This window comes from Oncorhynchus masou, chromosome 28, assembly GCF_036934945.1.
Source record: "Oncorhynchus masou masou isolate Uvic2021 chromosome 28, UVic_Omas_1.1, whole genome shotgun sequence".
Taxonomy (NCBI): Eukaryota; Metazoa; Chordata; class Actinopteri; order Salmoniformes; family Salmonidae; genus Oncorhynchus; species Oncorhynchus masou.
The window spans coordinates 47,074,108-47,100,084 of NC_088239.1; the positions used below are offsets into that span (position 1 = coordinate 47,074,108).

Consider the following 25,977-nt stretch of genomic DNA (forward strand, 5'->3'; position numbering starts at 1 on the left):
GGCTTGACCATTGGTGGACCGGCAGCGGCCAAGTTCTATGCCCCAATCATAACTTTCAGCCTCATTATCTATAGGAAGTTGTGGGAAAGTACAGACACCAAGTGATGGCCTGAGCTCTAAACACAAAAAAGTAGTGGTGACATCATTGGCACAGAGTGATGATGCTTTAACAAACATGTCTTCGGCATTTATAATATGCTTCTTTCATTAATAGCTCAAAATCCTGTTCTGACTACAGAGTACATACAGCACATAAAACATTTAACAATAAGTATATACAAATATCAGGAATAAAAAATAAAAAAGTGAAACTGGATTCAAACTTTCTCCTTGGATTTATTGGTCATATGCAAGAGGTAGAAATCTTGCACTCAGTTAAATCATTTAATACAGATTATTTGTACAAATCAGTCCGAAGTGCAACTCGTGCAAGGATGAAACACTGTCCAAGTGTTTAACAAACGACTATGTAAGCAAAAAACGTCTTATTTCCAGATATGACAATATACACATTGGTATACCAAAAGGAGTATCCTAAACTCAACAGGCTGACCGTCATAACTTCTTACAGCACTCCAAAACAAGAAAAGCTTTTAGAAATTCTTCAGCCCCCCCCCTGTACATCATGTCTCAAGTGATGAAAAACTGAAATCAGATGTAAAATTACCAGGGGCCAAGCAGTAATGTTACTGACTGGTGGAGAATGGAGGTTAGGTTCCAGTTCAGAATCAGTGAGGGAACAAGTGCCCAACCCCCAAAAACTCAATACAGCTGACTCCTAGGTACTTCATGGATATCTGAAGGATCAGATAGATATGAGTGAATATGCTAATGAGATCCACCTCACCCTCCAAGGTGCTATCGTTACCACATTGGATACACCGATCCAATCCACACCAGCACATACAGGAGGTAGAAAGAAGCAAGTGGTCGGTTTGGAATTCAGCAACAAACTCTTTCTTGAATACTAACTTTTACTGTAGCAGTATTAAACAGCTTGTATCGACAAACAAGATCTATGACCTTCACAGTACAGTTGTATAATACCACTCCAGGATTGTTATCTGCTGTAGTTTGCCATAGAGTTTGACAGTACAAGATGTTGAATCTGACACCACATATTAAAACAGCCTGTGCCCAGAAATCTTTTGAATGCAGAGGAATTAATTTAGGAAAATAAACAGGTATTTTAAACCATACACGGTCACAGTTCTTAATAGTCAAGCTGTAAAAACAACTACAAGTTTACGGGATACACCCATGTTTGATACACTTGTTAGTCAATGAAATAACACCCTATTAGCTATATGGTGCACAACGTACAGGTAGTGCGCTATCTAGGGAATAGGGTGGCATTTTAAGACTTCGAGTCATGAGAGTAATTACTAAAATGAGGCAAGAAAGCAGTTGATGTGTCATGCATCTCAGGTAGACCGATTAGAAAATGTCAGTTGGCTTGAAAAAAAAAAAAAAAAAAGGGTCACTAAAGCTTAACGAACCCCTGAGCGCTGACCGGTCACCAGAAGAAAACAAAAACCTAGGTGAAGCCCACCCCAGCTTTCAGTACAGAAGGCAGTGGTAGGAACAAGTCACCAACAGAAAGCACAGGGCACATTTACACAGAGCTTAGAGGGGGAGGAAAGAAAACAGAAACACAGTCAGGCGTTATAATTATGCCTCTCTTCTCCACTGACATGCGTCCTCTCCCCCCTTTATCACCACAGCCTCTTCTAAATCTTCAGCTCTGAATCTCAGAGGAATAATAGTAGTCAAGCCAACTCCTCGAGCGAGACAGTCTCTTCTTTGGACATAAACCCTGAAATCTTAACACTGCCACCGCGGTTAAGCTACAGGGGGAACCACAACTCAGCGCTCGCAGCACCTCAGGTTCCTCAGGAGGAACGGAGAAGGAGCTAGGGAGAAGGGGGTGGTGCTGATGCTGTCGTGCCACAGTGCGGAGGTGGAGATCCAGATAGAAATATGGTCGTATCCCATCAGGTCGGGTCAAGAACCCAGGGCTTAGAGGCAGAGATGGGGTCGGAGCCCATCATGTCGGACTGGGTGATGAACGCATGCTATGTGTTGTGTACGTGGCTGAGGCTCTGAGGGTGCAGCTGCTGCCACTTCTGCTGCTGCTGAACAGCCAGTTGCTGAGACTGGTCAGATGACGACAGGATGTTGGTCAGAGGAGAGACGCAGTTCGCTGGAATGATCAGGCCTGGACACAAGAGACGGAAAGATATAACCACATTCGCTAGCCTCCACATAGTTCAACCTCATTTTAACTGTTCATTTAAAATTTCACTTGTTGGGGAGGAGAGGGAGCAGCTTCTACTTTGGTAGATCACATTAAAGGGAACATTTTCAAAAGCGCAAAAGAAAATATTCTGCCCAAAACTCTTCAAAGACTTCCAGCATCAACTTACCCACGATCCTCTGCCCGTCCTCTGTTCTGAGGCGGACGATTTGCATCTTGACATTTGTTCCGCTGACGGAGGCCAGGACCCCCTCCACCTTGGTCCACACGCTGAGCACAGAGCCACACAGCACATAGTACGTCCTGCAGCGCAGACCCACCTCACACTGCAGACCCACTGACGCCTTCTTACAGTTACCACGCCTGGAGGGAGGAGAAAGGGTTTATAAACACACGATTCACCTCTTTCTTCACTAGTTCATACCACTATACTATTAAAAGCTTAAAGCCGGATAGTGAACTTGATGACTCTGCCAAAACCACCACTACAACTCCAGTCATTGGAGAAACAGCACCTACCAGTATGCATGAGCGCAGATCTCAGCTGAAGACTTGTACTGGTCAATCCAGTGCTGTTTGGCATCATCTGAGAGCACCTTTTTACACTTCTTCTTGATGTCAGCGTAGGCTTCCAGTTTAAGCTGTTTTCCCGTATTAGGTCTGTAGACCAGGAACAGCCTCTTCTTACTGTTCACCTCCTGCACCAAGATGGCCGTCTTCTTGTTGTTCCTAATCTAGGAATCAGCCAAATACAGCAGTGTTACAACTAGAGTTTTTTTTGTTTTACAATGTTCTTAGATACATTTTATGGCACAAAACAAATATACAAACGTAAGCAAGGTTTGAAATGATTATGCTTTTGTCAAATATTATATTAGTTTGGGCTTCTTGCGCCCAATTCGCAGTCTACAATTTGTATTTATTTTTTGTAATTCTTATCCCCAATTTCGTGATTACGATCTTGTCTCATCGCTGCAATGCCCCAACATGCTCGAGAAAGGCGAAGGTCGAGTCATGCGTCCTACGAAACATGACCCGCCAAGCTGCGCTTCTTAACACCCGCTCGCTTAACCCAGAAGCAAGCTGCACCAATGTGTCGGAGGAAACACCATTCACCACGACCGATGTCAGCCTGCAGGCGCTCGGCACGCCACAAGGAGTTGCTAGAGCACAATGAGCCAAGTAAAGTAAAGCGCGCCGCGGCCCCCCCTGGCTAAACCCTTGCCTAACCCGGGCGACGCTGGGCCAATTGTGCGCCGCCCTATGGGACTCTGTCACAGCTGGTTGTGTGGGATCGGACCCTAGTCTGTAGTGCCACCGCAACACTGTGATGCAGTGCTTTAGACTGCAGAGGCACTCAGGAAGCCCTACAAATTTCAAATTACGTTCCGGCCACCTGACCAGCAGTTCAAGAAAAAAATACATCTTCCCGTGGCTCAATCTAGTTGATGATCCCTGATGTATGTAAAGTTTGCCAAACTCAGGTGAGAAGACTCGAAAGTCTTGTTGGTCTTTTGGTACCTGTACATAGAAGCCATCATCTGGTCCACTCTGCTCAGCCCAGGCATGGGTGGCATCCTCCCAGGACATGCCTCTCTCCACACTCACCTGACAGACAATAGAGACAGTATTTACAACATGGAAAATGGCTACCAGTCCATTGGTGATATAAGATAAGAATTCCAGGTTAAACCAGTTTCTGTTGTCGCCTAGTAGGGAAAAACAACAGTCAGTCGTACCGTGTAGAGCTCCACATGTCCTGAGGTGGAGTAGCCTGGGGTCAGGAACTTCTTGGCTTCAATCTTCTTCACCTTCTCATCCCCAGAACCCAGGTCTACAAGACAAGATAAACACCATTCTAATCAGTGTATAATACTGCAGGTGTCATTCCCTGTAGAGTCCCTCATTCCCAGTAGAGTCCCTCATTCCCAGTAGAGTCCCTCATTCCCAGTAGAGTCCCTCATTCCCAGTAGAGTCCCTCATTCCCAGTAGAGTCCCTCATTCCCAGTAGAGTCCCTCATTCCCAGTAGAGTCCCTCATTCCCAGTAGAGTCCCTCATTCCCAGTAGAGTCCCTCATTCATCTGATTTAACAGAAAAAAAAGAAAAAAAAAGTTCCTCTCCAGTCTTACCCAGGATGCCCATGTCGTAGCGTCCGTTCTTCTTGGCGTTCTGTATGACAGCTGCCAGAGTGTCAGAGAAGTACTGGAATAGGGCGTTCTGCTCCTGCACTGCCATCCCTAGGATACGGTTCAGGAACTTCCCTATGTTGTTGTAGTCTGGGAAGGAGAGAGGAAAAGTGTTATGTACAGCAAGAAGCATACAATCTTAGACTTCCTATTGTAATCTGTCAAGGCTTAAAGTTGGAGCCAGTCTCACCTTTGTCCAGAGACAGAATCCCTGATCGGTCCTCCACATTGATCAGACCCACTCCGATCAACCCATGACGGATCTCTGCCAGAGAACAGGATGAAGACCACAGCCACACACCAGAAAAGGTTAAGTCAGTTTTTGGGCTGAGTCATTCAAGTGTGGATAATAGACACTATGAAAGAATCCCCAGTATCAAGCAGGAGAATGCAAATTCTCCTGGCTCAAAATAGAGATGGGCAATTCCACAATAACAGAATGATGCCGAGACTCAGCATCAAGGACTACCTTTAACAATTTCCACTGGAAAAACGTACAAAAAGAAATGTACTTTAAGTAGTGTTGTCACGATACGAACGTTTGACTATTGATACGATACCAGGCCAAGTATCGCGATTCCCCGGACGCTTGTTCCCATTTTTTCAACGTTATGTGCGTTTACAACACAAAAATCCTGTCACTGATAGTCACACAATACAACACATATTGAATTAACTTCACACTGTATAATAGAATACCGCAAAGAATCGCTGATTTACTCATATTTGCAAAGGCCTACCTGTGATTTGGCTGGAGGATTATACATAACATCTGCATGTCATTGTGGCAATAAGGGGAAAACACTGCATGAGCCCTTCTTTACTCTTCAGTTGACAGACACTCAGTCTCCCTCTCTCACAAACACACTGCTCTCGCCCAAATGTCAAGTCACCAAAACAGAATTTAAGGCGCACCAGAAATACACAGAACAAAAATAAAAACGCAACAATTTCAAAGTTTTAGTGAGTTACAGCGCATATTCGGAAAATCAGTCAATTGAAATAAATTCATTAGAACCTAAATCTATGGATTTCACATGACTGGGAATACAGATATGCATCTGTTGCTCACAGATACATAAAAGTAGTGGCGTGGATCAGAAAAATCAGTCAGTATCTGGTGTGACCACCATTTGGCTCATGCAGCACGACATTTCCTTCGCATAGTTGATTAGGGTGTTGATTGTGGCCTATGGAATGTTGTCCCACTCTTCAATAGCTGTGTGAAGTTGCTGGATATTGGTGGAAACTGGAACACGCAGTCGTAGACATTGACCCAGAGCATCCAAAACATGCTCAACTGATGACATATTTGGTGAGTATGCACGCCACGGAAGAACTGGTACATTTCCAGCTTCCAGGAATTGTGTACAGATCCTTTGCAACATGGGGCCGTGCATTATGTGCCAACATGGTGATTGCAACGGCACGACAATGGGCCTCAGGATCTCGTCATGGTATCTCTGTGCAATAAAATTGCCATCAATAAAATGCAATTGTGTTCATTGTCTGTAGCTTATGCCTTGCCCCATGGTGGCAGTGGGGCTCTCTGTTCACAACGTTGACATCAGCAAACCACTCGCCCACACGACGCAGTACATGCTGTATGCCATCTGCCCGGTATAGTTTAAACTGGGACACATCCTCAAAGAGCACAAACTGGAGAAGGTGAGAATTTTCCCTCTGAAGTCGGTTACGACGCCGAACTGCAGTCAGACGACGAGCACGCAGATGAGTTTCCCTGATTTGGTTTGACAGTTTTTGCATAAATTATTTTGGTTGTGCAAACTGACAGTTTCATCATCTGTCCGGGTGGCTGGTCTCAGAAAATCCAGCAGATGAAGAAGCCAGATGTGAAGCTCCTGGGCTGGTGTGGTTACATGTGGTCTACAGTTGAGGCCGGTTGGACGCACTGCCAAATTCTCTAAAATGACGTTGGAGGCGGCTGATGATAGAGAAATTAGCATTAAATTATCTGGCAACAGCTCCGGTGGACATTCCTGCCAATTGTACGCTCCCTCAACTGGAGCATTGCGTTGTGTGACTTCACAGCTTCTCCAGCTGTGACAAAACCGCACATTTTAGAGTGGCTTTTTATTGTCCCCAACACAGGTGCTTGGATGGATTATTTTGGTAAAGGAAAAATCCTCACTAAACAAAATGGGATCTTTTATTTCAGTTGATGGAAGAAAAAAACTTTACATGGTGCGCTTATTTTTGGTCAGTATAGTTTAGGCTTACATTAGGCCTATACTAATCCTACCTTTGGAACACATCTCATGACTAACATACCCTTCTCCTTTATTCCTGTGCAAATCAAATTTGCCTAGACCTACTGTCAAGTAAGCAGATTGTTTGCTAGCTAGCCAACATGACTGAATTGTCTATCAAACCAGTAATTAACGACCTGGGATTAGTTGAACTGCCCGCGATATAAAATGCAGGCGAAATCATGCAGGAAGAACAAAAAAAAGATAGGTGCGGTAATATGGGTCATATTTCTTCTACAGACATGCTTGTAACTTTACTATAAAGCTGCAAGCATGTCTGTCGCGAACCTGTGCTATATTTTTCCTCTCGGTCACTCAGGCTGCGTGACAGCAAAGCATACTCAGACTGGCCTATGCGATTGGTTAAACCAGGTGATGAAATTATACAAATGTATCAACTTAGATTGGTGCAGCATGCAGAGTGATCTATCAAATGCACATGTATCCCCACCCGCCATCACAGCCAAATTACAGTACCAGTCAAAAGTTAACACACCTACTCATTCAAGGGTTTTTCTTTGACTATTTTCTACATTGTAGAATAATAAAGACATCAAAACTTTGAAATAAGACATGGAATACAGAAGCGCAAACCAGAAGGGATGGCATATATCGCTGCAGAATGCTGTGGTAGCCAAACTGGTTAAGCGTGCCTTGAATTTTAAATAAATTCAGACTGTCATCAGCATAGCACTTCCACAGCATCATACCTCCTCCATGCTTCACGGTGGGAAACACATGCGGAGATGATCCGTTCACCTTCTTTGGGTCTCACAAAGACATGGCGGTTGGAACCAAAAATCTCAAATTTGGACTCATCAGTCCAAAAGGCCAGATTTACACTGGTCTAATGTCCATTGTTCGTGTTTCTTAGCCCAAGCAAGTCTTCTTATTGGCATCCTTTAGTGGTTTCTTTGCAGCAAGTCGACCATGAAGGCCTGATTCACAGTCTCCTCTGAACAGTTGATGTTGAGATGGGTCTTGTTACTTGAACTCTGTGAAACATTTATTTGGGCTGCAATCTGAGGTGCAGTTCACTCGAATGAACATATCCTCTGCTGCAGAGGTAACTCTGGGTCTTTCTTACTTGTGGCGGTCCTCATGAGAGCCAGTTTCATCATAGTCCTTGAAGCTTTTTGCAACTGCATTTAAAGAAACTTTCAAAGTTGTTGACATTTCCGGATTGACTGACCTTCATGTCTTATGGGGCGGCAGGGTAGCCTAGTGGTTAGAGCAAGGTTGCAAGGTCGAATCCCCGAGCTGACAAGGTACAAATCTGTCGTTCTGCCCCTGAACAGGCAGTTAACCCACTGTTCCTAGGCCGTCATTGAAAATAAGAATTTGTTCTTACCTGACTTGCCTAGTAAAATAAAGGTAAAATTAATTTTTTTTAATTATAGTAATGATGGACTGTCATTTCTCTTTGCTTATTTGATCTGTTCTTGCCACAATATGGAATTGGTCTATTACCAAATAGGGCTATATTCTGTATAACCACCCCTACCTTGTCACAACACAAGTGATTGACTCAAATGCATTAAGGAAAGAAATTCCACAAGGCACACTTGCTAATTGAAATGCATTCAAGGTAACTACCTCATGAAGCTGGTTGAGAGAATGCCAAGAGTGTGCAAAGCTGTCATCAAGGCCAAGGGTGGCTACTTTGAAGAACCTTAAGTATAAAATATAAAGTTCGTTGAACACTTCTTTGGTTACTACATGATTTCATGTGTTATTTCATAGTTTTGGTGTCTTCACTATTATTCTACAATGTAGAACAGAAAAAAACCTAGAATGAGTAGGTGTCCAAACTTTTGACTGGTACTGTATATTTTAAAGACTGATGGAGGAAGATGCACAAGAAGTGCAGACAAAGAGAAACAGATGAGTGATGGCTGGTATGGGATGTGGCTGGCTCATTACACAGGAGATGTGCATGAACTTGAAATACATTGGACTTGCGCATACAAGAGACTGGATGCTGTTGCTTAAAATGTATAAACAAAAAAATGGACTACATAAACCTTAATATAACCAGCGCTAGCTGGTTCTTTAGATCAGTAGGGCTGAAAAATGGGGTAGTATCATATGGAATGGTACTACGGTATTCTAAAATGTTGTTATCATAACGTTTTGGTACCGTGATGTGGCATCTGTAGACAAAGCTCTCAATGCAATATTTTCCAGACAAGGTAGCTATTGTCCAATAAACATTCACGTGGGCGTGTTCTGGCAAATAAACGCATATAAAACAGTCAAGGATATTCATATTGCAACAAAACTTGGTAAACATGTTGCAAACACCGTCAAGACTACATATGCAAGAACATTCATATCAACCAGAGTGGCGCTATAACGGGCACATGTTTATGTCTCGTGATCTGTTTGACTCAGAGTGATATAATTTGGCACACATGCTCAGGGATATGAGTCTAGCTAACCCATGCAATCTCAGACAACATTGGCCTGACTGACTAAAACTTGGGTGAATGACGCATCTTGCCATAGAGCTCCTTCAATTACAAATGTTTTCTGATTGCCCCAAGGCTGCATCATTAGTGAGGGACAGCAAGTTTACTGTTGCCTTGTTCAACTTGGCAATTATTGGGTTTTGTTCGGTAAACATTTTAAAGTTAACAGAATGATGCTAAGGCTCAGATGTTACCAAGGAATTGCCCAGACATAAATCCTATGACTGTATTACAAGATCTGTCCAGACACACCTTTGTAGAAATCCCCTTCGAAGTCCGAAGGAGGATTCACTAACGGAGAGTCCAGGTTGACAATCGACTTCATCACGATCTCCAGTGCATTTCTGCCATACTGTGGAGTGGAGCAGAAAGTTAGAAACTAAACCCTACACACACACAGTGTGTTCCTATGTGGTGTATCTACATACTTTGTTGTCAAAGTTGAACCTGCTGAGATCTCTTGTCTCTGTTGCTCTTCTGTCTCCATGCGTGAGGGCACCCTGTGGAATACACAGATCACATGTAGCGTCAGCAGCCAAACTTGAAGAATTCAAACAAGGGGGATAATATCCATATTTTCAACTGGTCAACTCAATTGAACCACTGACAGGACAGGTTCTTACCAGGCTCTCCAGTCTCTTGGCCACAATGGAGGCAAACCTCTGTTCCCCAGCCAGCTCAGAGATGAGGAACACGTACTCTGGGGCTGTCACCTGGTTAGACCTGTGGGTCCTCCCTGAGAGAGAGGGAACGAGATGTCAGACAATGGTAGCATTGAGCAGAACACACATTTCATTAATTCTAAATACCTACTAGTCCCATAGTAACAGCGTGGAAACCCCCAGAGACATGCCAGGTAAATTAAGTAAAATAAGCAACATTATTGAGAGGCAAGTAAATCCCACAAGACTAGAGTGAAGACAGATTTTTATTTCTATAGCATTTTTCACAAAAAAGTCTCAGTGCTTCAGATTGTATGGGAGTAATGAAAGAGCAAGATTTCTCACCAAACTGCTGTATGGCTCTGTCTGCACTCCAGGGCAGCTCCAGCGTCATGTGGACCCTCCTCCTCTGGTTCTTCACCCGCCGGTCAGCCTGCAGGGAGATACCGGAGCTAGCCGCCTCCGAGATGATGGCTATGTTCTGGAGAAAACAAGGTTAGGAATAGTTCTGTGCTAATGGTTTGTGGACAATATATTCAACTGATGCTATACATTTGTGACTCAAACAAGGAGACTGCGCCACAACCTACATTTCTCAAGTCATTGTGCTTGTACCCCTCGCCTAAGACAGAATCACGGTGTATTACTTTTCCCTCCTCTCAGGTAGCCAAACATATAGAGAAGTTGGCTCTGGGCTCTACCTCTTATAGTAGTACGGCGTCCCTGGAGCAAATTAGGGTTAAGTGCCTTGCCCAAGGGCACAGAGATTGTTCACCAGTAATTGAAAGGTAATTGGTTAAAAAAAGAGCAAACAAGAAAAATATATTTTTAAAAATCTGCCAATGTGCCCTTGAGCAAGGCACTTAACCCTAATTTGCTACAGGGGCGCCATTCTACTATGGCTGACCCTGTAAAAACACCACATTTCATTGCACCAACACGTTGGGAGAAACAAATGTTTAATTGTCACTTCTCTCCCAGTCCTCCCTTACTTTCTCTCCGTCCATGAACCTCTGTTTTTCTGTGAGGTTGAGGATCTCCACAGGAACATCCAATTCAGAGCGGGACTCGTAAGAGATGCTGCCGTCGTCGTTACTGACCACCCGACCTTTACGGCCCGTCATCTGGAATACAGCAGAGACAATGTGGGAACAAAACAAAAAAGGATAAAAAGAGATGTAAACATAGTGGAAAAGGTCCAAATGTTGCTACCTACATTCTGGTTAGCGTTGTGAAGCATAAACAAAATAAAAATGGAACACGTTGACACACACCAAAAGCTGGGACTCAGATCTTGAGGATATATTATTTGCCTGCCTGTGACCTACTGTTATTCATCACCAGCCCCAAGCATCAACATTTCTATTATACACAACTTTTACACCAAACATCTTACAAGGTAAGCTTCTATTTGGACTGTGTTGGAGCTAATGCTACATGGGGCGTATCAAATTAATCCTTACTAGCCTATTGCCAATGTCATTGATGATGTAGGACTTAATGGAAACATCGAATGACTATCTTTGTGCATCAAAAATATGACGTTGCCTGCTTTCGCGCTGTAGGCATCTATTACACAGGGGATTGGCTACTATGGCACCTTGACAGTCTAGTAGCCAATGATAAACTTGCCAGGGATATTCCGTTGACCTGGGTGGGACAAAGCAAGGACTAGAACCTTTTACGCGCAATGCAAACTATTGCTACCTGGCTCAGAGACGAGACGCACCCAGCACGCTACATTGTAAACAGATTTAATCTCTTTAGCATACTGGATTCACTTTAAGACTTTTTATAGCCAATTTACTATATGCATTTATTTTTTAGAAGTCGTCTGGTTTTTGTGCTTTGGATTTAGTTTACATTGGCCCATGTAACAAGTCATTTCAATGTTAGACAACTACTTTGGAATTATATATTTTTCATAGTAGTTAACTGTTTGCTGTTCTAACTTTAATCCTTGTACCTTGAGGGGCCACTTAACTCATGGCCATTTGTGGTTCGCACCTCTGCCTTGGTCTCCAAAGTGTTTGTTTGCATCGTTTGTGTGCTTCACACCTACTTGAGTCGCTTGGGGTTTGTTTTTTTAGTTTTAAAGTAGTCGTTTTGTAAATTTAGTCAACTGTAATTCTGTGCGTCTTACAACAATACAGCCCTTTATTTTATTCACCACAGAGCGGAGGATGCAGAGGATTTGGATGACGACGTTTGGGAGCCACCCCTTCCCAGCGAGCGCCCCTGCCGGTCAAGGTCTTCACCCCCCCACTGCCATGTCAATCACCCGGTCTGATGGTTCTACAGACACTTTTCATAGACCTCTTGAAAAAGGAAATCGGATGAATGGTGCCACAAGCCCCTAACAGAATCGATTTCCCAAAGACCAAGGTAAACGACATGACAAAGACAGTGGAGAGGGGGACCATACGTTGGATCAAGACTAACAAACGGCTTTTTGTGAAATGGAAGGACACTAGGGAAGTAACCATGCTCACCTCACAGCATAAGGCACTCAATAACGACCATGTCTCAATGAGGTTGAAAATTGCCAATGGGGCACGGGTGAGGACGAATGTCCCTATTCCTGTTTCTGTGAAGGACTACAATGCCAGCATGGGGGGTGTCAACCTATCTGATGCTCTGAGAGGACCTGGTAGTAGCCTTCAAGACCAGAAAGTGGGTTAAAACTTTATTTTACCACAAGTGTACAAAGCTGTCATGAAGGCAAAGGCGGGCAACTTGGAAGAATCTAAATCTAATTTTGATTTGTTTAACACTTTTTTGGTGAATACATGATTACGTGTGTGTTATTTCATAGTTGACGTCTTCACTATTATTCCACAATGTAGAAAATAGTACAAATAAAGAAACACTTGAATGAGTAAGTGTCCAAACTTTTGATTGGTACTGTCCATCTGTTGCTTTTATATTGTTCATTCAGTTCATTTGTATGTGGGACTAATACATTGGATATGCCTAGGCTAAACGTTCAGGCACTTGAGGAACTTTTTTTTCTTTCTTTACACACATGGATATCCCCTGTATGTCCCTGACACCACCACAATGTTTGAGGTTGGTGTTGTAGAAATTACACTGTTCATAGTGAACAATAACGTTTAGACACACCCAGTGTGCAAAAACGGTGCAATTACCACATTCGGACACTTTGGAGAGGTTGAAAGGACACTTGAACGTACCCTGGATACCCCATAACACCACCACGTTTGAATGAGGTTGATACGGTAGATAGTGTTTTTATACTAAACAAATAGCATTTAGGGATTGCAAATGTGTAATAGCACTGAAATTATCTAATTTACAGACATATGCCACTTTGGAGAGGTTTAGGGACACTTGGAAATGTCCCATGACCACACCTGACTTACTAAAACATCTGCCCATTTCTAGTTAGTTTTATCAATCCCATTTTTTCTCCCTGCCATTGTTCACATGTTGTGGAAGCCATCCGATATGTATCCAGCTCTATAATTCACTTATAGCTTGTCAATGAAAGATTAAATATAAAGTTTGTGTGCTTCATCTTGTGTATTCTAAACTATAACCCCTATCTTCTGATCATTTACTCAATCTCCCAGATGTCTTCCTTCCAAATACACCATGTTTTTGCATGTCAGAATCATGTAATTACACAGGAATAGCAGTTAGTTTTGGGTATGTCAATTGAGGTGAAAATCGACATTTTGCCATTCCATCTAAGAGGTCAACCCGTTACCTCAGCCACATTGTCCGGTCCTCCCAGCTCATCTATGAGTTCATCCAGAGTGTTGGGGGGTAGATCCTGAGCCAGCTTCTCCAGCTGGTCCAACAGATCTCTCTTCATCTGCTGAGCATCTTCCACAGCATCCTGACTGGTCATACAGCTGTCATCTGCCTCTACCTTGGCTGATGGAGGGATTAGAGGGAGAGAAGGTAAAAATGTTTTTTTTTTTAAGTGTTGAATATCTTCATCTGCTCATCCTGGACTGGTTATACAACCCTAACTCATGCATTGGAAAATACATAGATGGCAAAAGGGGATTTGCACAGAAGTTCGACACGACACTCACCTATGGCAGGTGCATTGTTGCTACTAACTCACCTATGGCAGGTGTGCTGGAGGTCTTGACTATGGGGGTGGTAAAAGCAGGCCTGATGGAGCCCAGACCAGAGGCTAACAAGGCACTGTGGATAGAGTCTGGGTCAATGCTCTTCTTCTTCTTTTTCTTCTTTTTATTCATCTTCTCCTTGCCTTTCTTCGCCTCTTTCCTCTTTCCAGACAGCCAGGGGTCTAAAAGAGGCAGAAAGTATAAGACAATGTTCGGTAGCAGTCAAACGTCTTCAATATCATCAATCTCCCTCGCTCACCATCCTCCTCATCCTCGCTGGAATCATCCTTGAAGGGGTTGAAGTCATCATCATCTTCTCCTGAGCTGACCGACTTGAAGCTGTCGTCACTCTCCGCATCATCCTTATCAGACTCCTCCGATTCGCTGTCGTCAGAGCTGCTCCCTGACAGACCACCAGACTTTCTCTTCCGCTTCTCTGGTTTCTTTATCTCAGCACCTGCTAGGAGAGAGGGAACATTACAATTGGTAAACAGCCAAAACACGTAGTCTCCCACAATAAGGCCTTTTTAAAGATTAACTTCTCATCTGTGGAACAATGAGCCAGAACATTACATAACACCTAGGATGAGTCACAGGTTCACACAAAAACACTACTGGATAGGCGGGCCTCCCGAGTGGCGCAGCGGTCGAAGGCACTACGTCGCAGTGCTAGAGGCGTCACGACAGATCCGGGTTCAATCCTTGTGACAGCAGGGCGCCGACCTCGGTCGCCAGCTGTACAGTGTTTCCTCCGACACATTGGTGCGGCTGGCTTCCGGGTTAAGCGAGCAGTGTGTCAAGAAGCAGTGCGGCTTGGTGGCGGTCGAGTTTCGGTGGATGCATGGCTCTCGACCTTCGCCTCTCCCGAGTCCGTACGTGACAAGACCAACTACCAATTGGATATCACAAAATTGGGGAGAAAGGGGAGAAAAAAAAATACAAAAGAAAAATGTCAAAAGAACACCGGATAGGCAAGTAGAGATCTGCTGAAGTAACCAACTGAACAAAACTAAGATCAAACTCTTCGCTGTCCCATCAGACCCATCGCCTGCTAGGGATGGGCATCTTTCCCTTTCAAGACGATTCGATACGCATCTCGATAGATGACTCCGATACATTTAGTTTGAAGTGATTTGGTTTGATTAGAGGAACGAAACTGATGCAATTCGGTGCTATACACAAGTAAATGTAAAAAAGCTAACGTTTAAGTTCCTTGCTCAGAACATGAGAACATATGAAAGCTGGTGGTTCCTTTCAACATGAGTCTTCAATATTCCCAGTTAAGAAGTTTTAGGTTGTAGTTATAGGACTATTTCGCTCTATACCATTTGTATTTCATATACTTTTGACTATTGATGTTCTTACAGGCACTATCGTATTGCCAGCCTAATCTCGGGAGTTTGATAGGCTTGAAGTTATTAACAGCGCTGTGCTTCAAGCATTGCTTTTTTTCTATACGTATGTATTGATTTTCAGAAAGGCATTGATGTTTATGGGTGCTACGACAGAGCTTTTTTTCACGAATGTGCTTGTTAAATCATCACCCGTTGGCAAAGTAGGCTGTAATTCGATGATAAATTAACAGGCACCGCATTGATTATTTGTAACACAGAACAAGCTAGATAAACCACCATGTGTAGTAAACTAGCGATTATGTTAAGATTGTTCTTATAAAAAACAATTTAAATGCTAGCTAGCAACTTACCTTGGCTCCTTGCTGCACTCGCGTAACAGGTGGTCAGCCTGCCATGCAGTCTCTTCATGGAGTGCAATGTAATCGGCGTCAATTATCAATTGTTAGGAAAACTTGAAATCGGCCCTTCTGATTAAATCGGTCGACCTCTAGTGTATGTAGGAATCTGAGCTGAGCCATAAGCGAAACTGGACAGCTACCACCCCACACACACTTTTGATCTGAAAACACTCCAAATTAGCTTATTTTCTCCCGCGTCGACCATGCAATGTGGGTAGCAAAAGTGATTGATGTCCTCGTTATGAAATTATCAACTTTACCCTGTATATCTAAAAATGACCATATACAATGATTTTTTTGCTTGAAACACTTGCAAAACTATTGCAGATGAACTTAAACAATTGAAGTCTCATGTAAGCCCTGATAAGCATGTAACCCACCTACAGCCAGATGAGAGTTGACTTGGGCGGTAGCTTAGGCGAGTTATATTCCGGTAAAACACAATTTTTCAACAGCGCATTTCATAAAAATAACCTAGCGAATTACATTGGTTGTCGCTTAACTAATATAGCCTTCTATTGCGCAAGCCATATTGCAAATATTTGAATGCTGAAGGTGACATGCAGATGTGCCAGATCAGGAATAGGCCTACCTCTCGTTGGACAGCGCACAACTGCGCAGTTTGACAAGGCTACTGGTGTTGTTCGGCATGCAAAATGACTTGAAGATCAATGACTGTCGAGCTAATTCCAGTGCCTTCAGAAAGTATTCAAACCCCTTGACTATTTCCACATTTAGTTTTGTTGAACGGAATTTTAAATGGTTCACATTTGGATTTTGTCGTCACTGGCCTACACAGAATAACCCATAATGTCAAAGTGGAATCACGTTTTTGGAAATGTTTACTCATAAAAAAATGTAAAGCTGAAATGTCTTGAGTCAATAAGTATTCAACCCCTATATTATGGCAAGCCTAAATAAGTTCAGGAGTAAAAATGTGCTTCACAAGTCACACGGACTCAGTGTCTGCATTAATATTGTTGAACAGGATTTTTGAATGACCTTCTCTGTATCCCACACAATTATCTTTAAGGTCCCTCAGCCGAGCAGTGAATTCAAACAGATTCACCTACAAAGACCAGGGAGGTTTTCCAATGCCTCAGAGAAGAGCACCTATTGGTAGATAAAAAAAAAATGTAAAAAAAACATACATTGGATATCCAGATTTTCAAGCAGTGGTGGCTGAATCATGTTATGGGTATGCTTGTAATCGCTAGGGACTGGGGAGCTTTTCCAGGATAATGTTTTTTAACGAAACGGAGCTAAGCACAGGCAAAAATCGTAGAGGAAAACTTGGTTCAGTCTGCTTTCCACCAGACACTGGGCGATGATTTCACCTTCAGAAGGACAATAACCTAAAACAAATCTACACTGCCGTTGCTTACCAAGACGACATTAAAAGTTCCTGAGTGGCCGAGATACAGTTGACTTAAATCTACAGCAAGACCTGAAAATGGTTGTCGAGCAAAGATCAACCAATTTGACAGAGCTTGAAGAATTTTAAAAATAATAAAGATGGGCAAATGCTGCACAATCCAGGTGAGTTATTGACTCAAGGGGGTGTGTATACTTACCTAAATAAGATTTGTGCATTTCATTTAATACATCTGCAACAACAAAAAAAATCAAAAAATATGTTTTCACTTAGTCATTACGGGCTACTGTGAATAGATGGGTAAGAAGGCATTTTGAATTCAGGCTGTAACAAAATGTGGAATAACTCAAGGGGTATGAATACTTTCTGAAGGCATGGTACAAAGTTTGTGAACCTGCGATTCGTAACGTTTGAATCGATTTTGGGTCCCGCGGACCAATGCAGTCATATCTTAAACATTTGAAACCAGGACCAATGAGTATCGAGTGAATCATTACAACCCTACTGCCTTCCCTCCAGTACCTTTCCTCTTCTTGCCCTTTTGCTCTGCGGCGGCCTCGCTGGGCGATGGCGTCTTCTTGACCGACAGGTCGATGCCCAGCAGACTGAACAGCTTTTGTCTGTCTGGAGCAGGGAAGTGCTTCTCTATCAAGGACTGCAGAACACCTCTGGGAGGGGAGAGGGCAAACACCTTGTTAGAGATAGTACTAGCATACAGCTAGCTAGCATTACAGATGTACAATACTAGCCTCAATGTCACCAATAAGAAAAGTATCACAATAATAATCCACAATACATGTTAAATATAATGTCCTAATAGATTCCAAGTTGTTTCTCAGTATGTTCTCTTCATACACGGTATCTGCAGGTTGCATGAAGTTTAACTTGGACTGCAATTTAATACAAATGTCAGCATGCATCACACAGACGATATTCCCCATCAGAAACTAGCTGAGGAGCGGTCAACGCCGTTCTCATATATTAGTCAGAGTTGAGTATTGATAACTGGTCGTGCGATTTGCTTGCAACATTGAGGAGCCATCAGTCGATACTTGTAAATATGTCAATTCAAAAAAACACTTTCTTGTACCTCTTTGGCCTGTACATTTGCGCTCCTTCCGTGGGGTGATGACATTTTATTGAATACAGACTTTTTCCGAATGCGTGTTGCTCAACTGGAGACGTAGCGGCCTTGACGTACTACGTAATCTGAGATTCAATTGACACAAGTACATTCGTGTGTCAATTGCTGAGTGAGCATCACAAATGAGGAAACGGTCTGTGGTTGTATTCGATAAAAGTTTATTTAAAAGTATGAATTTCAGCACTGCAGTTAAGCAAACAGTTACAGGTAAGCGTTTCCAGAATAGACATTTGTGCAAGTATCGACTGATGTTGACTTGATGGTGCTGCTAGGAAATCATGCAACCAGTTATCAATAGCAGCTATAATGATACCACTGGAAAGAAATAACCTTTAAGTCAAACATAACCCTGTTTTACACAGTAAAATTGGGGTAACTCTCCATCTGGAGGACTAGGCCACTGGGTTTGCAGGCTTTTGAACCAGCACTGCGCAAACACACAGTCAACTTAAGTTCTTGGTGACAGAACTTAAGGGGGGCAGTATTGAGTAGCTTGGAAGAATAAGGTGCACAGAGTAAACTGCCTGCTACTCTGTCCCAGATGCTAATATATGCATATTATTAGTAGTATTGGATAGAAAACACTGAAGTTTCTAAAACTGTTTGAATGATGTCTGTGAGTATAACAGAACTCATATGGCAGGCAAAAACCTCAGAAAAATCCAACCAGGAAGTGGGAAATCTGAGGTTTATAGTTTTCAACTCTTTGCCATTCCAATAGTGTAAATGGGGTCATTTTGCACTTCCCAAGGCTTCCACTAGATGTCAACAGTCTTTAGAACCTTGTTTCAGGCTTCTACTGTGAGGTGGGAGCAAATGAGAGTTGATTGAGCCAGGTGTCTGGCAGAGTGCCACAGGCTCTGAGGTGCGGTCACGAGAGAGTTAGCTCTCGTTCCACTGCTTTCTACAGTGTTCCAACCGGAGAATTCCTATTGAACATTTATGATAAAAACATCCTAAAGATTGATTCTATACTTAGAAACTTGTAAAACGAACTACGGGCTGTAATAACTTTTTGAACTTTGTCCGACTGGACCCGAACGCGCGTTTGGATTTGTTTACCAAACGCGCTAACAAAAGAAGCTATTTGGACATAGATGATGGACATTATCGAACAAATCTAACATTTATCGTGGAACTGGTATTCCTGGGAGTGCATTCTGATGAAGATCAAAGGTAAGTGAATATTTATAATGCTATTTCTGACTAATGTCGACTACACAATATGGCAGATATCTTTTTGGCTGCTTTGTTGTCTGAACGCTGTACTCTGAATAATGCATGGTTTGCCTTTTCCGTAAAGTTATTTATTTTTTATTTTTTGACACAGCGGTTGCATTAAGGAGAAGTGTATCTATATTTCCATGTCTAACAATTGTATTTATCGACATTTATAATGAGTATTTGTGAAAAATGTGTGGCTGCAATATCACTGGATGTTTTTGGAACTAGTGAACGTAACGCGCCAATGTATACTGAGATTTCTTCATATAAATATGCACTTTATCGAACAAAACATATGTATTGTGTAACATGAAGTCCTATGAGGGTCATCTGATGAAGAACAAAGTTTAGTGATTCATTTTATCTCCATTTGTGCTTTTTGTGACTCCTCTTTGGCTGGAAAAATGGCTGTGTTTTTCTGTGAGTTGGTGGTGGCCTAACAATCATTTGTGGTGCTTTCGCTGTAAAGCATTTTTTAAACCAGACACTGTGGCTGGATTAACAAGATTTTTATCTTTAAAATGGTGTAAAATACTTGTATGCTTGAGGAATTTTAATTATGAGATTTGTTTTGAATTTGGCGCCCTGTACTTTCACTGGCTGTTGGTGAGGTGGGACGCTACCGTCCCACATATCCCAGAGAAGTTAACATGGTCAAAGTCTACACACCCTGTAGATCTCCTGGCAGTATTATGTGATAAGATTATTACATTAGCCTACAACCAAAAAGTCTAATAAAATAATTCACTCATTCAGTGAATCGGGTATCAAACAGCTACCTTTTTGAAGTATAGCTAAGTTGGAGGGCTCTAGACAGACCTTTTCCAGCACAAAGTAAGACATGAAAGAAAGATGAAATAGCTAACATGTTCAGGGAATGTATAATGGCACACACAAACATTTGGATAGCTCACTAACATCTTGAAAGCACACCTCCAGTATTATTTTGTTTCCTTTTTGTTTAACGGAAACACTGCAGTCCTCTCCGTTCGCAAAAAAGGACTCCTGAAAGCCTTTATATCAGATGAATTCATTTAAGACATTAAGGACCAGCGGACTCCCTGCCTGGGTGAAAACTTACTTTGCGGTGGAAACAAAGTCGTTCAGCTCTCCTCCTCCTTCCTCCAGGGCCTCCAGTGTTCTGGCCTCTCCTGTCGACTGAAGACCAATCACGACGCACTACAGAGAGAGACATAGGCTTCTAGTCACACAGTCTGGGTTCACAGAAAAACATACGGGAGAACACCAGTCACCTCCTCTCAAACCAACCACAATACACTAAAACCAATATGCATGTGGCAGTTTTCCTAAACTTCTTAAATCTGTAAAAAAAAAAAAATCTAGATTACTGCAATGACACAATCTCATCTTTTAGCTTCTGAAACATCCCACCCACCTTTCCGTTTTTGACCTCCTCCCTGGCAAGCTGCACCACCCTGCGGACCTTGGAGGCAATACAGAGGTACTTGAAGAACCTCTGGTGGGCCGACCAGAACTGACCCCACATGGACTTCTTCATCCGCTGCTCTGCCTCCATCAGGTTAGCAGCCGCCTGGAACTTCTCCCGCGCAGCCACCCACTGAAAGACAGGACAGGGTTAAAACAGAGTTTCTGTTTCTGAAAAGATCCTAGGGAAAATGGTTACGGTTAGGATTAGGTCAAGGCTCCTTACCAGGCGTACAGACTTGTTGTACATCTTGATGTAGTGGGTTGTCAAGGGAACCTCCTCAATCTTGAACGTGACACCTGTGAAACTCAGCTGCCTGGCAATGTACATCCCCCTCAGCTTCATATCCATGGCAACTATCTCCATGGCACCAACACCTCTGAGGAAAAGGGAATGCAAGGGAGGTAAAGATTTATTTGGTATAGTAGAAAGTATTTTGTGATACGCTAGACACCATATCAGTAGACATAGACATGGGGAAGTATAACAAGACTTCAGCAGGAGAAGTTTTTCTACAAAACAGATTTATCTGTATATTCATGTTTTGTATCAGTCTAAGGGTTGAAGACATTCTGCCTCTACAGGTTCCACTTGCCAAGAGTCATAACTTCAAGATCCCTTGCTGCCTCCATTCTATGGCCGTTTTTAAACCACAAATACGCTGCACCACTATGACGAATGACTAGTGTGTCCATCTCCCTCACCTGCGCTCCACAGCCTGGATAAAGTTGCTGAACTCTCTGAAAGGTGTCCCCTCTCCCCAGATTCCCAGCCGGTTCATGTAGGCCATGTTACGGGGCTCAGACGCACCTGAAAGAAACGTATCAAATAATGATAAAATACCACACACACAGATGGAGAACACTTCTGTTCATTTTGGTTATCATATCTTGTACTATATTTCCCACCATCTTTTCCATATAGCGCATTTAGGAGCTACACGACAGATGGTTCAGGTAGAATAATGACTCTGCTCATCATTTGAAGCATGAAAACGCCAGCAGACTCCTCTCTAGGTGGTTAGTATCTTACCAGTGGCACTAGCGTACACCACCCGTGCCTTGGGCAGTTTGTTCTGCAGCTCCAGGACTGCCAGTCCAGTCTTGGTGGGTTTGGATGACCCGATGGGACAGACATTTTTGGCTTTGTGACACTCGTCGTATACAATCTAAAAGTGGCTTGGATTAAGGAAAGGTGTTATCGTCACTAAACAACTGACACTTCCATCTACCGGTTACAACAACTCCTACTAAGGGCAGTTACAGATTACAAACTCAGAAAACATAATTGCCCTTAATACAACTTGTCCACATTTATACTATGATTTGTTTTTACAGTAGTCATCTGTTGGTCAATGAAAGGATACGACTCCATCGAAGTCCTCTCCACACCAGTGGAGCAGCTGTTTGAAGCGGGTCTTGTACTTCCCTCCAGACTGGCTCTCTCCGATCAGAGAGGAGTACGTAGCGAAGATCACCCCCTTCTTCACACTGCCATTGTGTTTGGACGAGATCTTACCATACTTAAACTGGGACAGACAAAATAGAATGGGTTTTGAGTGAAGGCGAACAACTCCTTGACATGTATGTGAACACGTCATTTTGGAAGGATCCTCTTCAATTTATTACCATGTAAGAAAAAAAATCATGGAGAAGTACATCTGCACACAGTGGGCAACCTCTTACCTTGTTTAGTGAATGGACCTGAATGTTCTTGGCTCCTATGTCTTTTAGATCCCTCTCCGCATCATACTTCAGGTCATTAGAAACACTGAACCTGTGAAGATGGAATAGCCTTTAAGAAATGGGTGTGTGTGAATACGTGTGTAGTTTCATCTTGTTTCATTGATGGGATGTATCAGGTAACCCTAGTTACAGTTTTACCAGAGTGACCTCTTTCTACCGAGGAGGTAGTTCTCGTAGATGATCCCAGCGATTGTCCGGCCCTTGCCTACTCCGGCCCCGTCTCCTATCAGATAGGACGCTCGGTCGCCATTAGGGAGGAATGTCTCATGTTGCTATGGAGACAATAAACATTTCAGTATGTGAATGCTCATCTACACTAGTACATAAAGCAGTGCCAAGCTGTAGTAGGGTCTTTATCTGGCCAAGTGAGCAGTGGCGTAAATGTGTAGGCTCTTTACCTGGGCAGCGTATGTGATGGCCTCCAGCTGCAGAGCAGACAGCCAGCCGCGGTCGACAGTCTCCTCTGGTATGGACATTCTGTACCAAACGTTTGGAGGCTTCACACTGGACAGGGAGCTGGTCTCCACCACTGGGTCTGGGTGACGCAGCCCGATCCTCACTGGAACCATCAATCAACAAATCAGCCAAATGACCAATCAAATCTTTGTTTTCCATTAAGCCCTCTGCACCCTCAAAGCAAACACTCAGTGTTAACCTCTGCATGGGCTCCACCCATCTTTCATCAGTCAATATTATTTGACTATGATAAGTATTAAGCCCTGTTCACACTTCAGGATTCGAAAATGCAAAATCAGGTTTGTTTTTAAAATCCATTTTGGAATACTGACTGTCCAAACAGCAAATGACCACATCGGATGTGTGCTTTTTTTTGACCTGGTTGTGCAAGTTGCCATGGCAATGGCAGGTTTGTGTGCAGAGGCGTAGGCTGATTAGTGGTGCTCGTGCTCCCTCAATCCATAGAAGTTGTTGTATAGCAAGCTAAGGTGACAACGATGGAAGTCTCCGATTTGCATTGAATCTTTGAAATCATAGTGGAAGAACACTTACAGCCTCAAAGGATAAACAAGATTATTTTTGGCTAGCCACAGCAGTCACCTAAGCTAGCTAGACATTTAGTTTGCTAGCACATTCACTAATTTGCTGGTAAGCAATTAAGTTAATTAGCTACCACATACTTGTCAAACACTCAGAGTAGCTACCAAACAACAAGATATGCCAAATAACCGACTAAAAATCACGTGAGGGGAAATTCAATTTGACCATTCAGACAAGTTCCATGGACAGGAATCAGATTTGTCTCCGATTTTAAACCACCTATGAAGGTGACTTGAAATATGGGATTCAATGCGATTTTTGGCTGTTCAGGTTACAGGAAAAATATCAGATTCAAAAACGGATATGTCCACCCCCCCAAAAAAGTGTTTTGAGTCTCTTCAAACTGCCAGTGTGAACAAGGCTTAACAGCTTCAGTAAACGTGAAAGGAAACTAAATAGTTGTGAGTACTCAGCCAGTAAAGCTTACATTTCATAGGCATGTACTCAGCGTATGTCTCAGCATGACCCAACTCTTCATCCTCCTCTTCCTCAGCCTCCTCCTCCATTCCTGGGAGTTTCTACACAAAGACATAATCACTTGTTACTAAGCTGTCTGAAGCATTTCACAGAAACTCAGCAGGCTATTAAATTAAATTCTCAGAAGGCTCCGTTGAATCCTAAAGAAAATAGTAATTATTAGGGAATCATTGTGTTGTTGCCGTTTATCGATAAGGGGGCTTCCACACCAAAATGATTTGGAGATTCTAATTTACCAAACTCCGGTGCTTTTTCCACCTTAGTTTGGACTGCTATGAACACTACCCGCGGTTATGAGCAAACAAAACAGAGCACAGTAGTTCACTCAAAAAGGGTGGTTTTGGTCCGATTCCATTAGTACCATGGTACAGTTCTCTGCAGGTGAGAATGCAGTCTGAACCAAACACAGGAAAAGAACCAGAGGAGTATTATTGCTTGTTTGACTGCAAGCATTTGATGAAACGCATGCAATACCATAACTTGATATCTCTGAAACATTCTGTGTAGCAGGGCATTTATTAGTGCATCTGAGGGAGACAGGGGTTTATACCAGGGATGTGGCCATTGAATATAGCCTATTCGTATCGCAGTTATAGCAGCTATTGCTATTTCCTCCCACATGTTGTTGGAAGACCAAAGCGAAAGTAATATGAAGTTTGGGGATGCGCAAGTTACACTTAAATCGACAATCATAAACGGACTTAAAGCAAGCAATTTTCTCCAATAAACAAATTACTTGCATGAACACATGGATTTGTTAAGGCATTTTAGCTTAGACATTTGGCAATGTGAAATCAACTCGAACAAATGAAAAAAAAAAAAAAATACAGTAACAAAAATCGAACTGATTCGAACTATAGCTCAGAACTGTGTGAAAACTCCTTGAGACTACTAGAGTATCTGTCATTGAACAGGGAGAACGGATTTTACTAGGACTGCTACGCCGTTTGCCTTTTTGGTCAAGAGTCAGCGATTGGACGACACCACTCACTAGTGTAGGTGAGAAGCTCCGCACTTTCATGTCGTCGTTCACCCAGATCCGAGCGACATCTTTACTTGACACCTCCTTCTTTATCCCGTTCAATTCCGCTGTGAGAAGAGATACAGAAAGAATACAGAAATCATTAGTGGAAGTAGAGACATGTCTACTGACCACGTCCATGAGAAACAAAGACTTTCAGACATGTAGGCACGATTCACTTGAACAGCCCTTGCGCAAGGTCACTTCTAAAGACACCGGACTGCTTTCAGTTTCACACACTATAGAAGTCTAAACCAACTGCATACAACTGAAGTCAAGTGGTTGAAAGTGCTTTGAAGATGTGAAAACTGGACTTGTTTATAACAACCCTTTTCAACGCTGTTACACGATAACACTAGAATCAGATGACGCCTGATCTTGATCTTGTCCATACCTGGTTTATGGATCATCTTTGTCGAGACCAGTATAATTTCTGCGAGGATGAAAGCATTGAACACTGATTGAGCATGGACATGGTTGGTACACATTAATGATCCTGTGAGTGAAGGTAATCTGTACAGGGAAGGGTTTTGAAATGGCTGTTATATCCTGATCAGCGCTTTCCAAACTTAAAGAGCAACAATTTGACAAAAACCGATACGGATAGAAAAGAGGTGAATGGATTGCACCCTGGGGCTCAAATTAACATAGCCTGAAAATGTCTTCGACCAATGCGGTTGAACGTTCCGAGAGTGCCACTTCTCCCTCCATAGCCATTGCTAAGTAATAAAATTAACACTTATGAGTAGTGCTGTTCGCATCTGATAGGTTTTAAAACTACAAAA

General features: G+C 42.8%; 1 protein-coding gene across 5 annotated transcripts in view; it reads right to left on the bottom strand.

The window, feature by feature from the left end:
- Positions 1 to 316: 316 nt before the first annotated feature.
- Positions 317 to 25,977, bottom strand: part of LOC135517708 (protein strawberry notch homolog 1-like) — a 29,722-nt gene continuing 4,061 nt past the window's right edge. For 2 of the 5 annotated variants that reach the window (XM_064942245.1, XM_064942246.1), the window contains exons 6-33: positions 25,587 to 25,625; positions 25,163 to 25,260; positions 24,122 to 24,212; positions 23,037 to 23,197; positions 22,777 to 22,910; positions 22,579 to 22,669; positions 22,260 to 22,421; positions 21,926 to 22,061; positions 21,598 to 21,703; positions 21,119 to 21,272; positions 20,843 to 21,025; positions 20,528 to 20,625; positions 17,601 to 17,746; positions 14,210 to 14,410; positions 13,944 to 14,132; positions 13,578 to 13,747; positions 10,840 to 10,971; positions 10,193 to 10,328; positions 9,809 to 9,921; positions 9,614 to 9,685; positions 9,438 to 9,537; positions 4,635 to 4,709; positions 4,388 to 4,534; positions 3,997 to 4,091; positions 3,779 to 3,865; positions 2,777 to 2,991; positions 2,427 to 2,620; positions 317 to 2,218 (exon numbers count right to left, since the gene is read on the bottom strand). In XM_064942245.1, coding sequence (XP_064798317.1) covers positions 2,076 to 2,218; positions 2,427 to 2,620; positions 2,777 to 2,991; positions 3,779 to 3,865; positions 3,997 to 4,091; positions 4,388 to 4,534; positions 4,635 to 4,709; positions 9,438 to 9,537; positions 9,614 to 9,685; positions 9,809 to 9,921; positions 10,193 to 10,328; positions 10,840 to 10,971; positions 13,578 to 13,747; positions 13,944 to 14,132; positions 14,210 to 14,410; positions 17,601 to 17,746; positions 20,528 to 20,625; positions 20,843 to 21,025; positions 21,119 to 21,272; positions 21,598 to 21,703; positions 21,926 to 22,061; positions 22,260 to 22,421; positions 22,579 to 22,669; positions 22,777 to 22,910; positions 23,037 to 23,197; positions 24,122 to 24,212; positions 25,163 to 25,260; positions 25,587 to 25,625 — 3,668 coding nt within the window. In that variant the 3' untranslated portion in view covers positions 317 to 2,075. The remainder of the gene's footprint in view (positions 2,219 to 2,426; positions 2,621 to 2,776; positions 2,992 to 3,778; positions 3,866 to 3,996; positions 4,092 to 4,387; positions 4,535 to 4,634; positions 4,710 to 9,437; positions 9,538 to 9,613; positions 9,686 to 9,808; positions 9,922 to 10,192; positions 10,329 to 10,839; positions 10,972 to 13,577; positions 13,748 to 13,943; positions 14,133 to 14,209; positions 14,411 to 17,600; positions 17,747 to 20,527; positions 20,626 to 20,842; positions 21,026 to 21,118; positions 21,273 to 21,597; positions 21,704 to 21,925; positions 22,062 to 22,259; positions 22,422 to 22,578; positions 22,670 to 22,776; positions 22,911 to 23,036; positions 23,198 to 24,121; positions 24,213 to 25,162; positions 25,261 to 25,586; positions 25,626 to 25,977) is intronic. The other 3 variants (XM_064942247.1, XM_064942249.1, XM_064942248.1) reach the window with 3 other exon arrangements.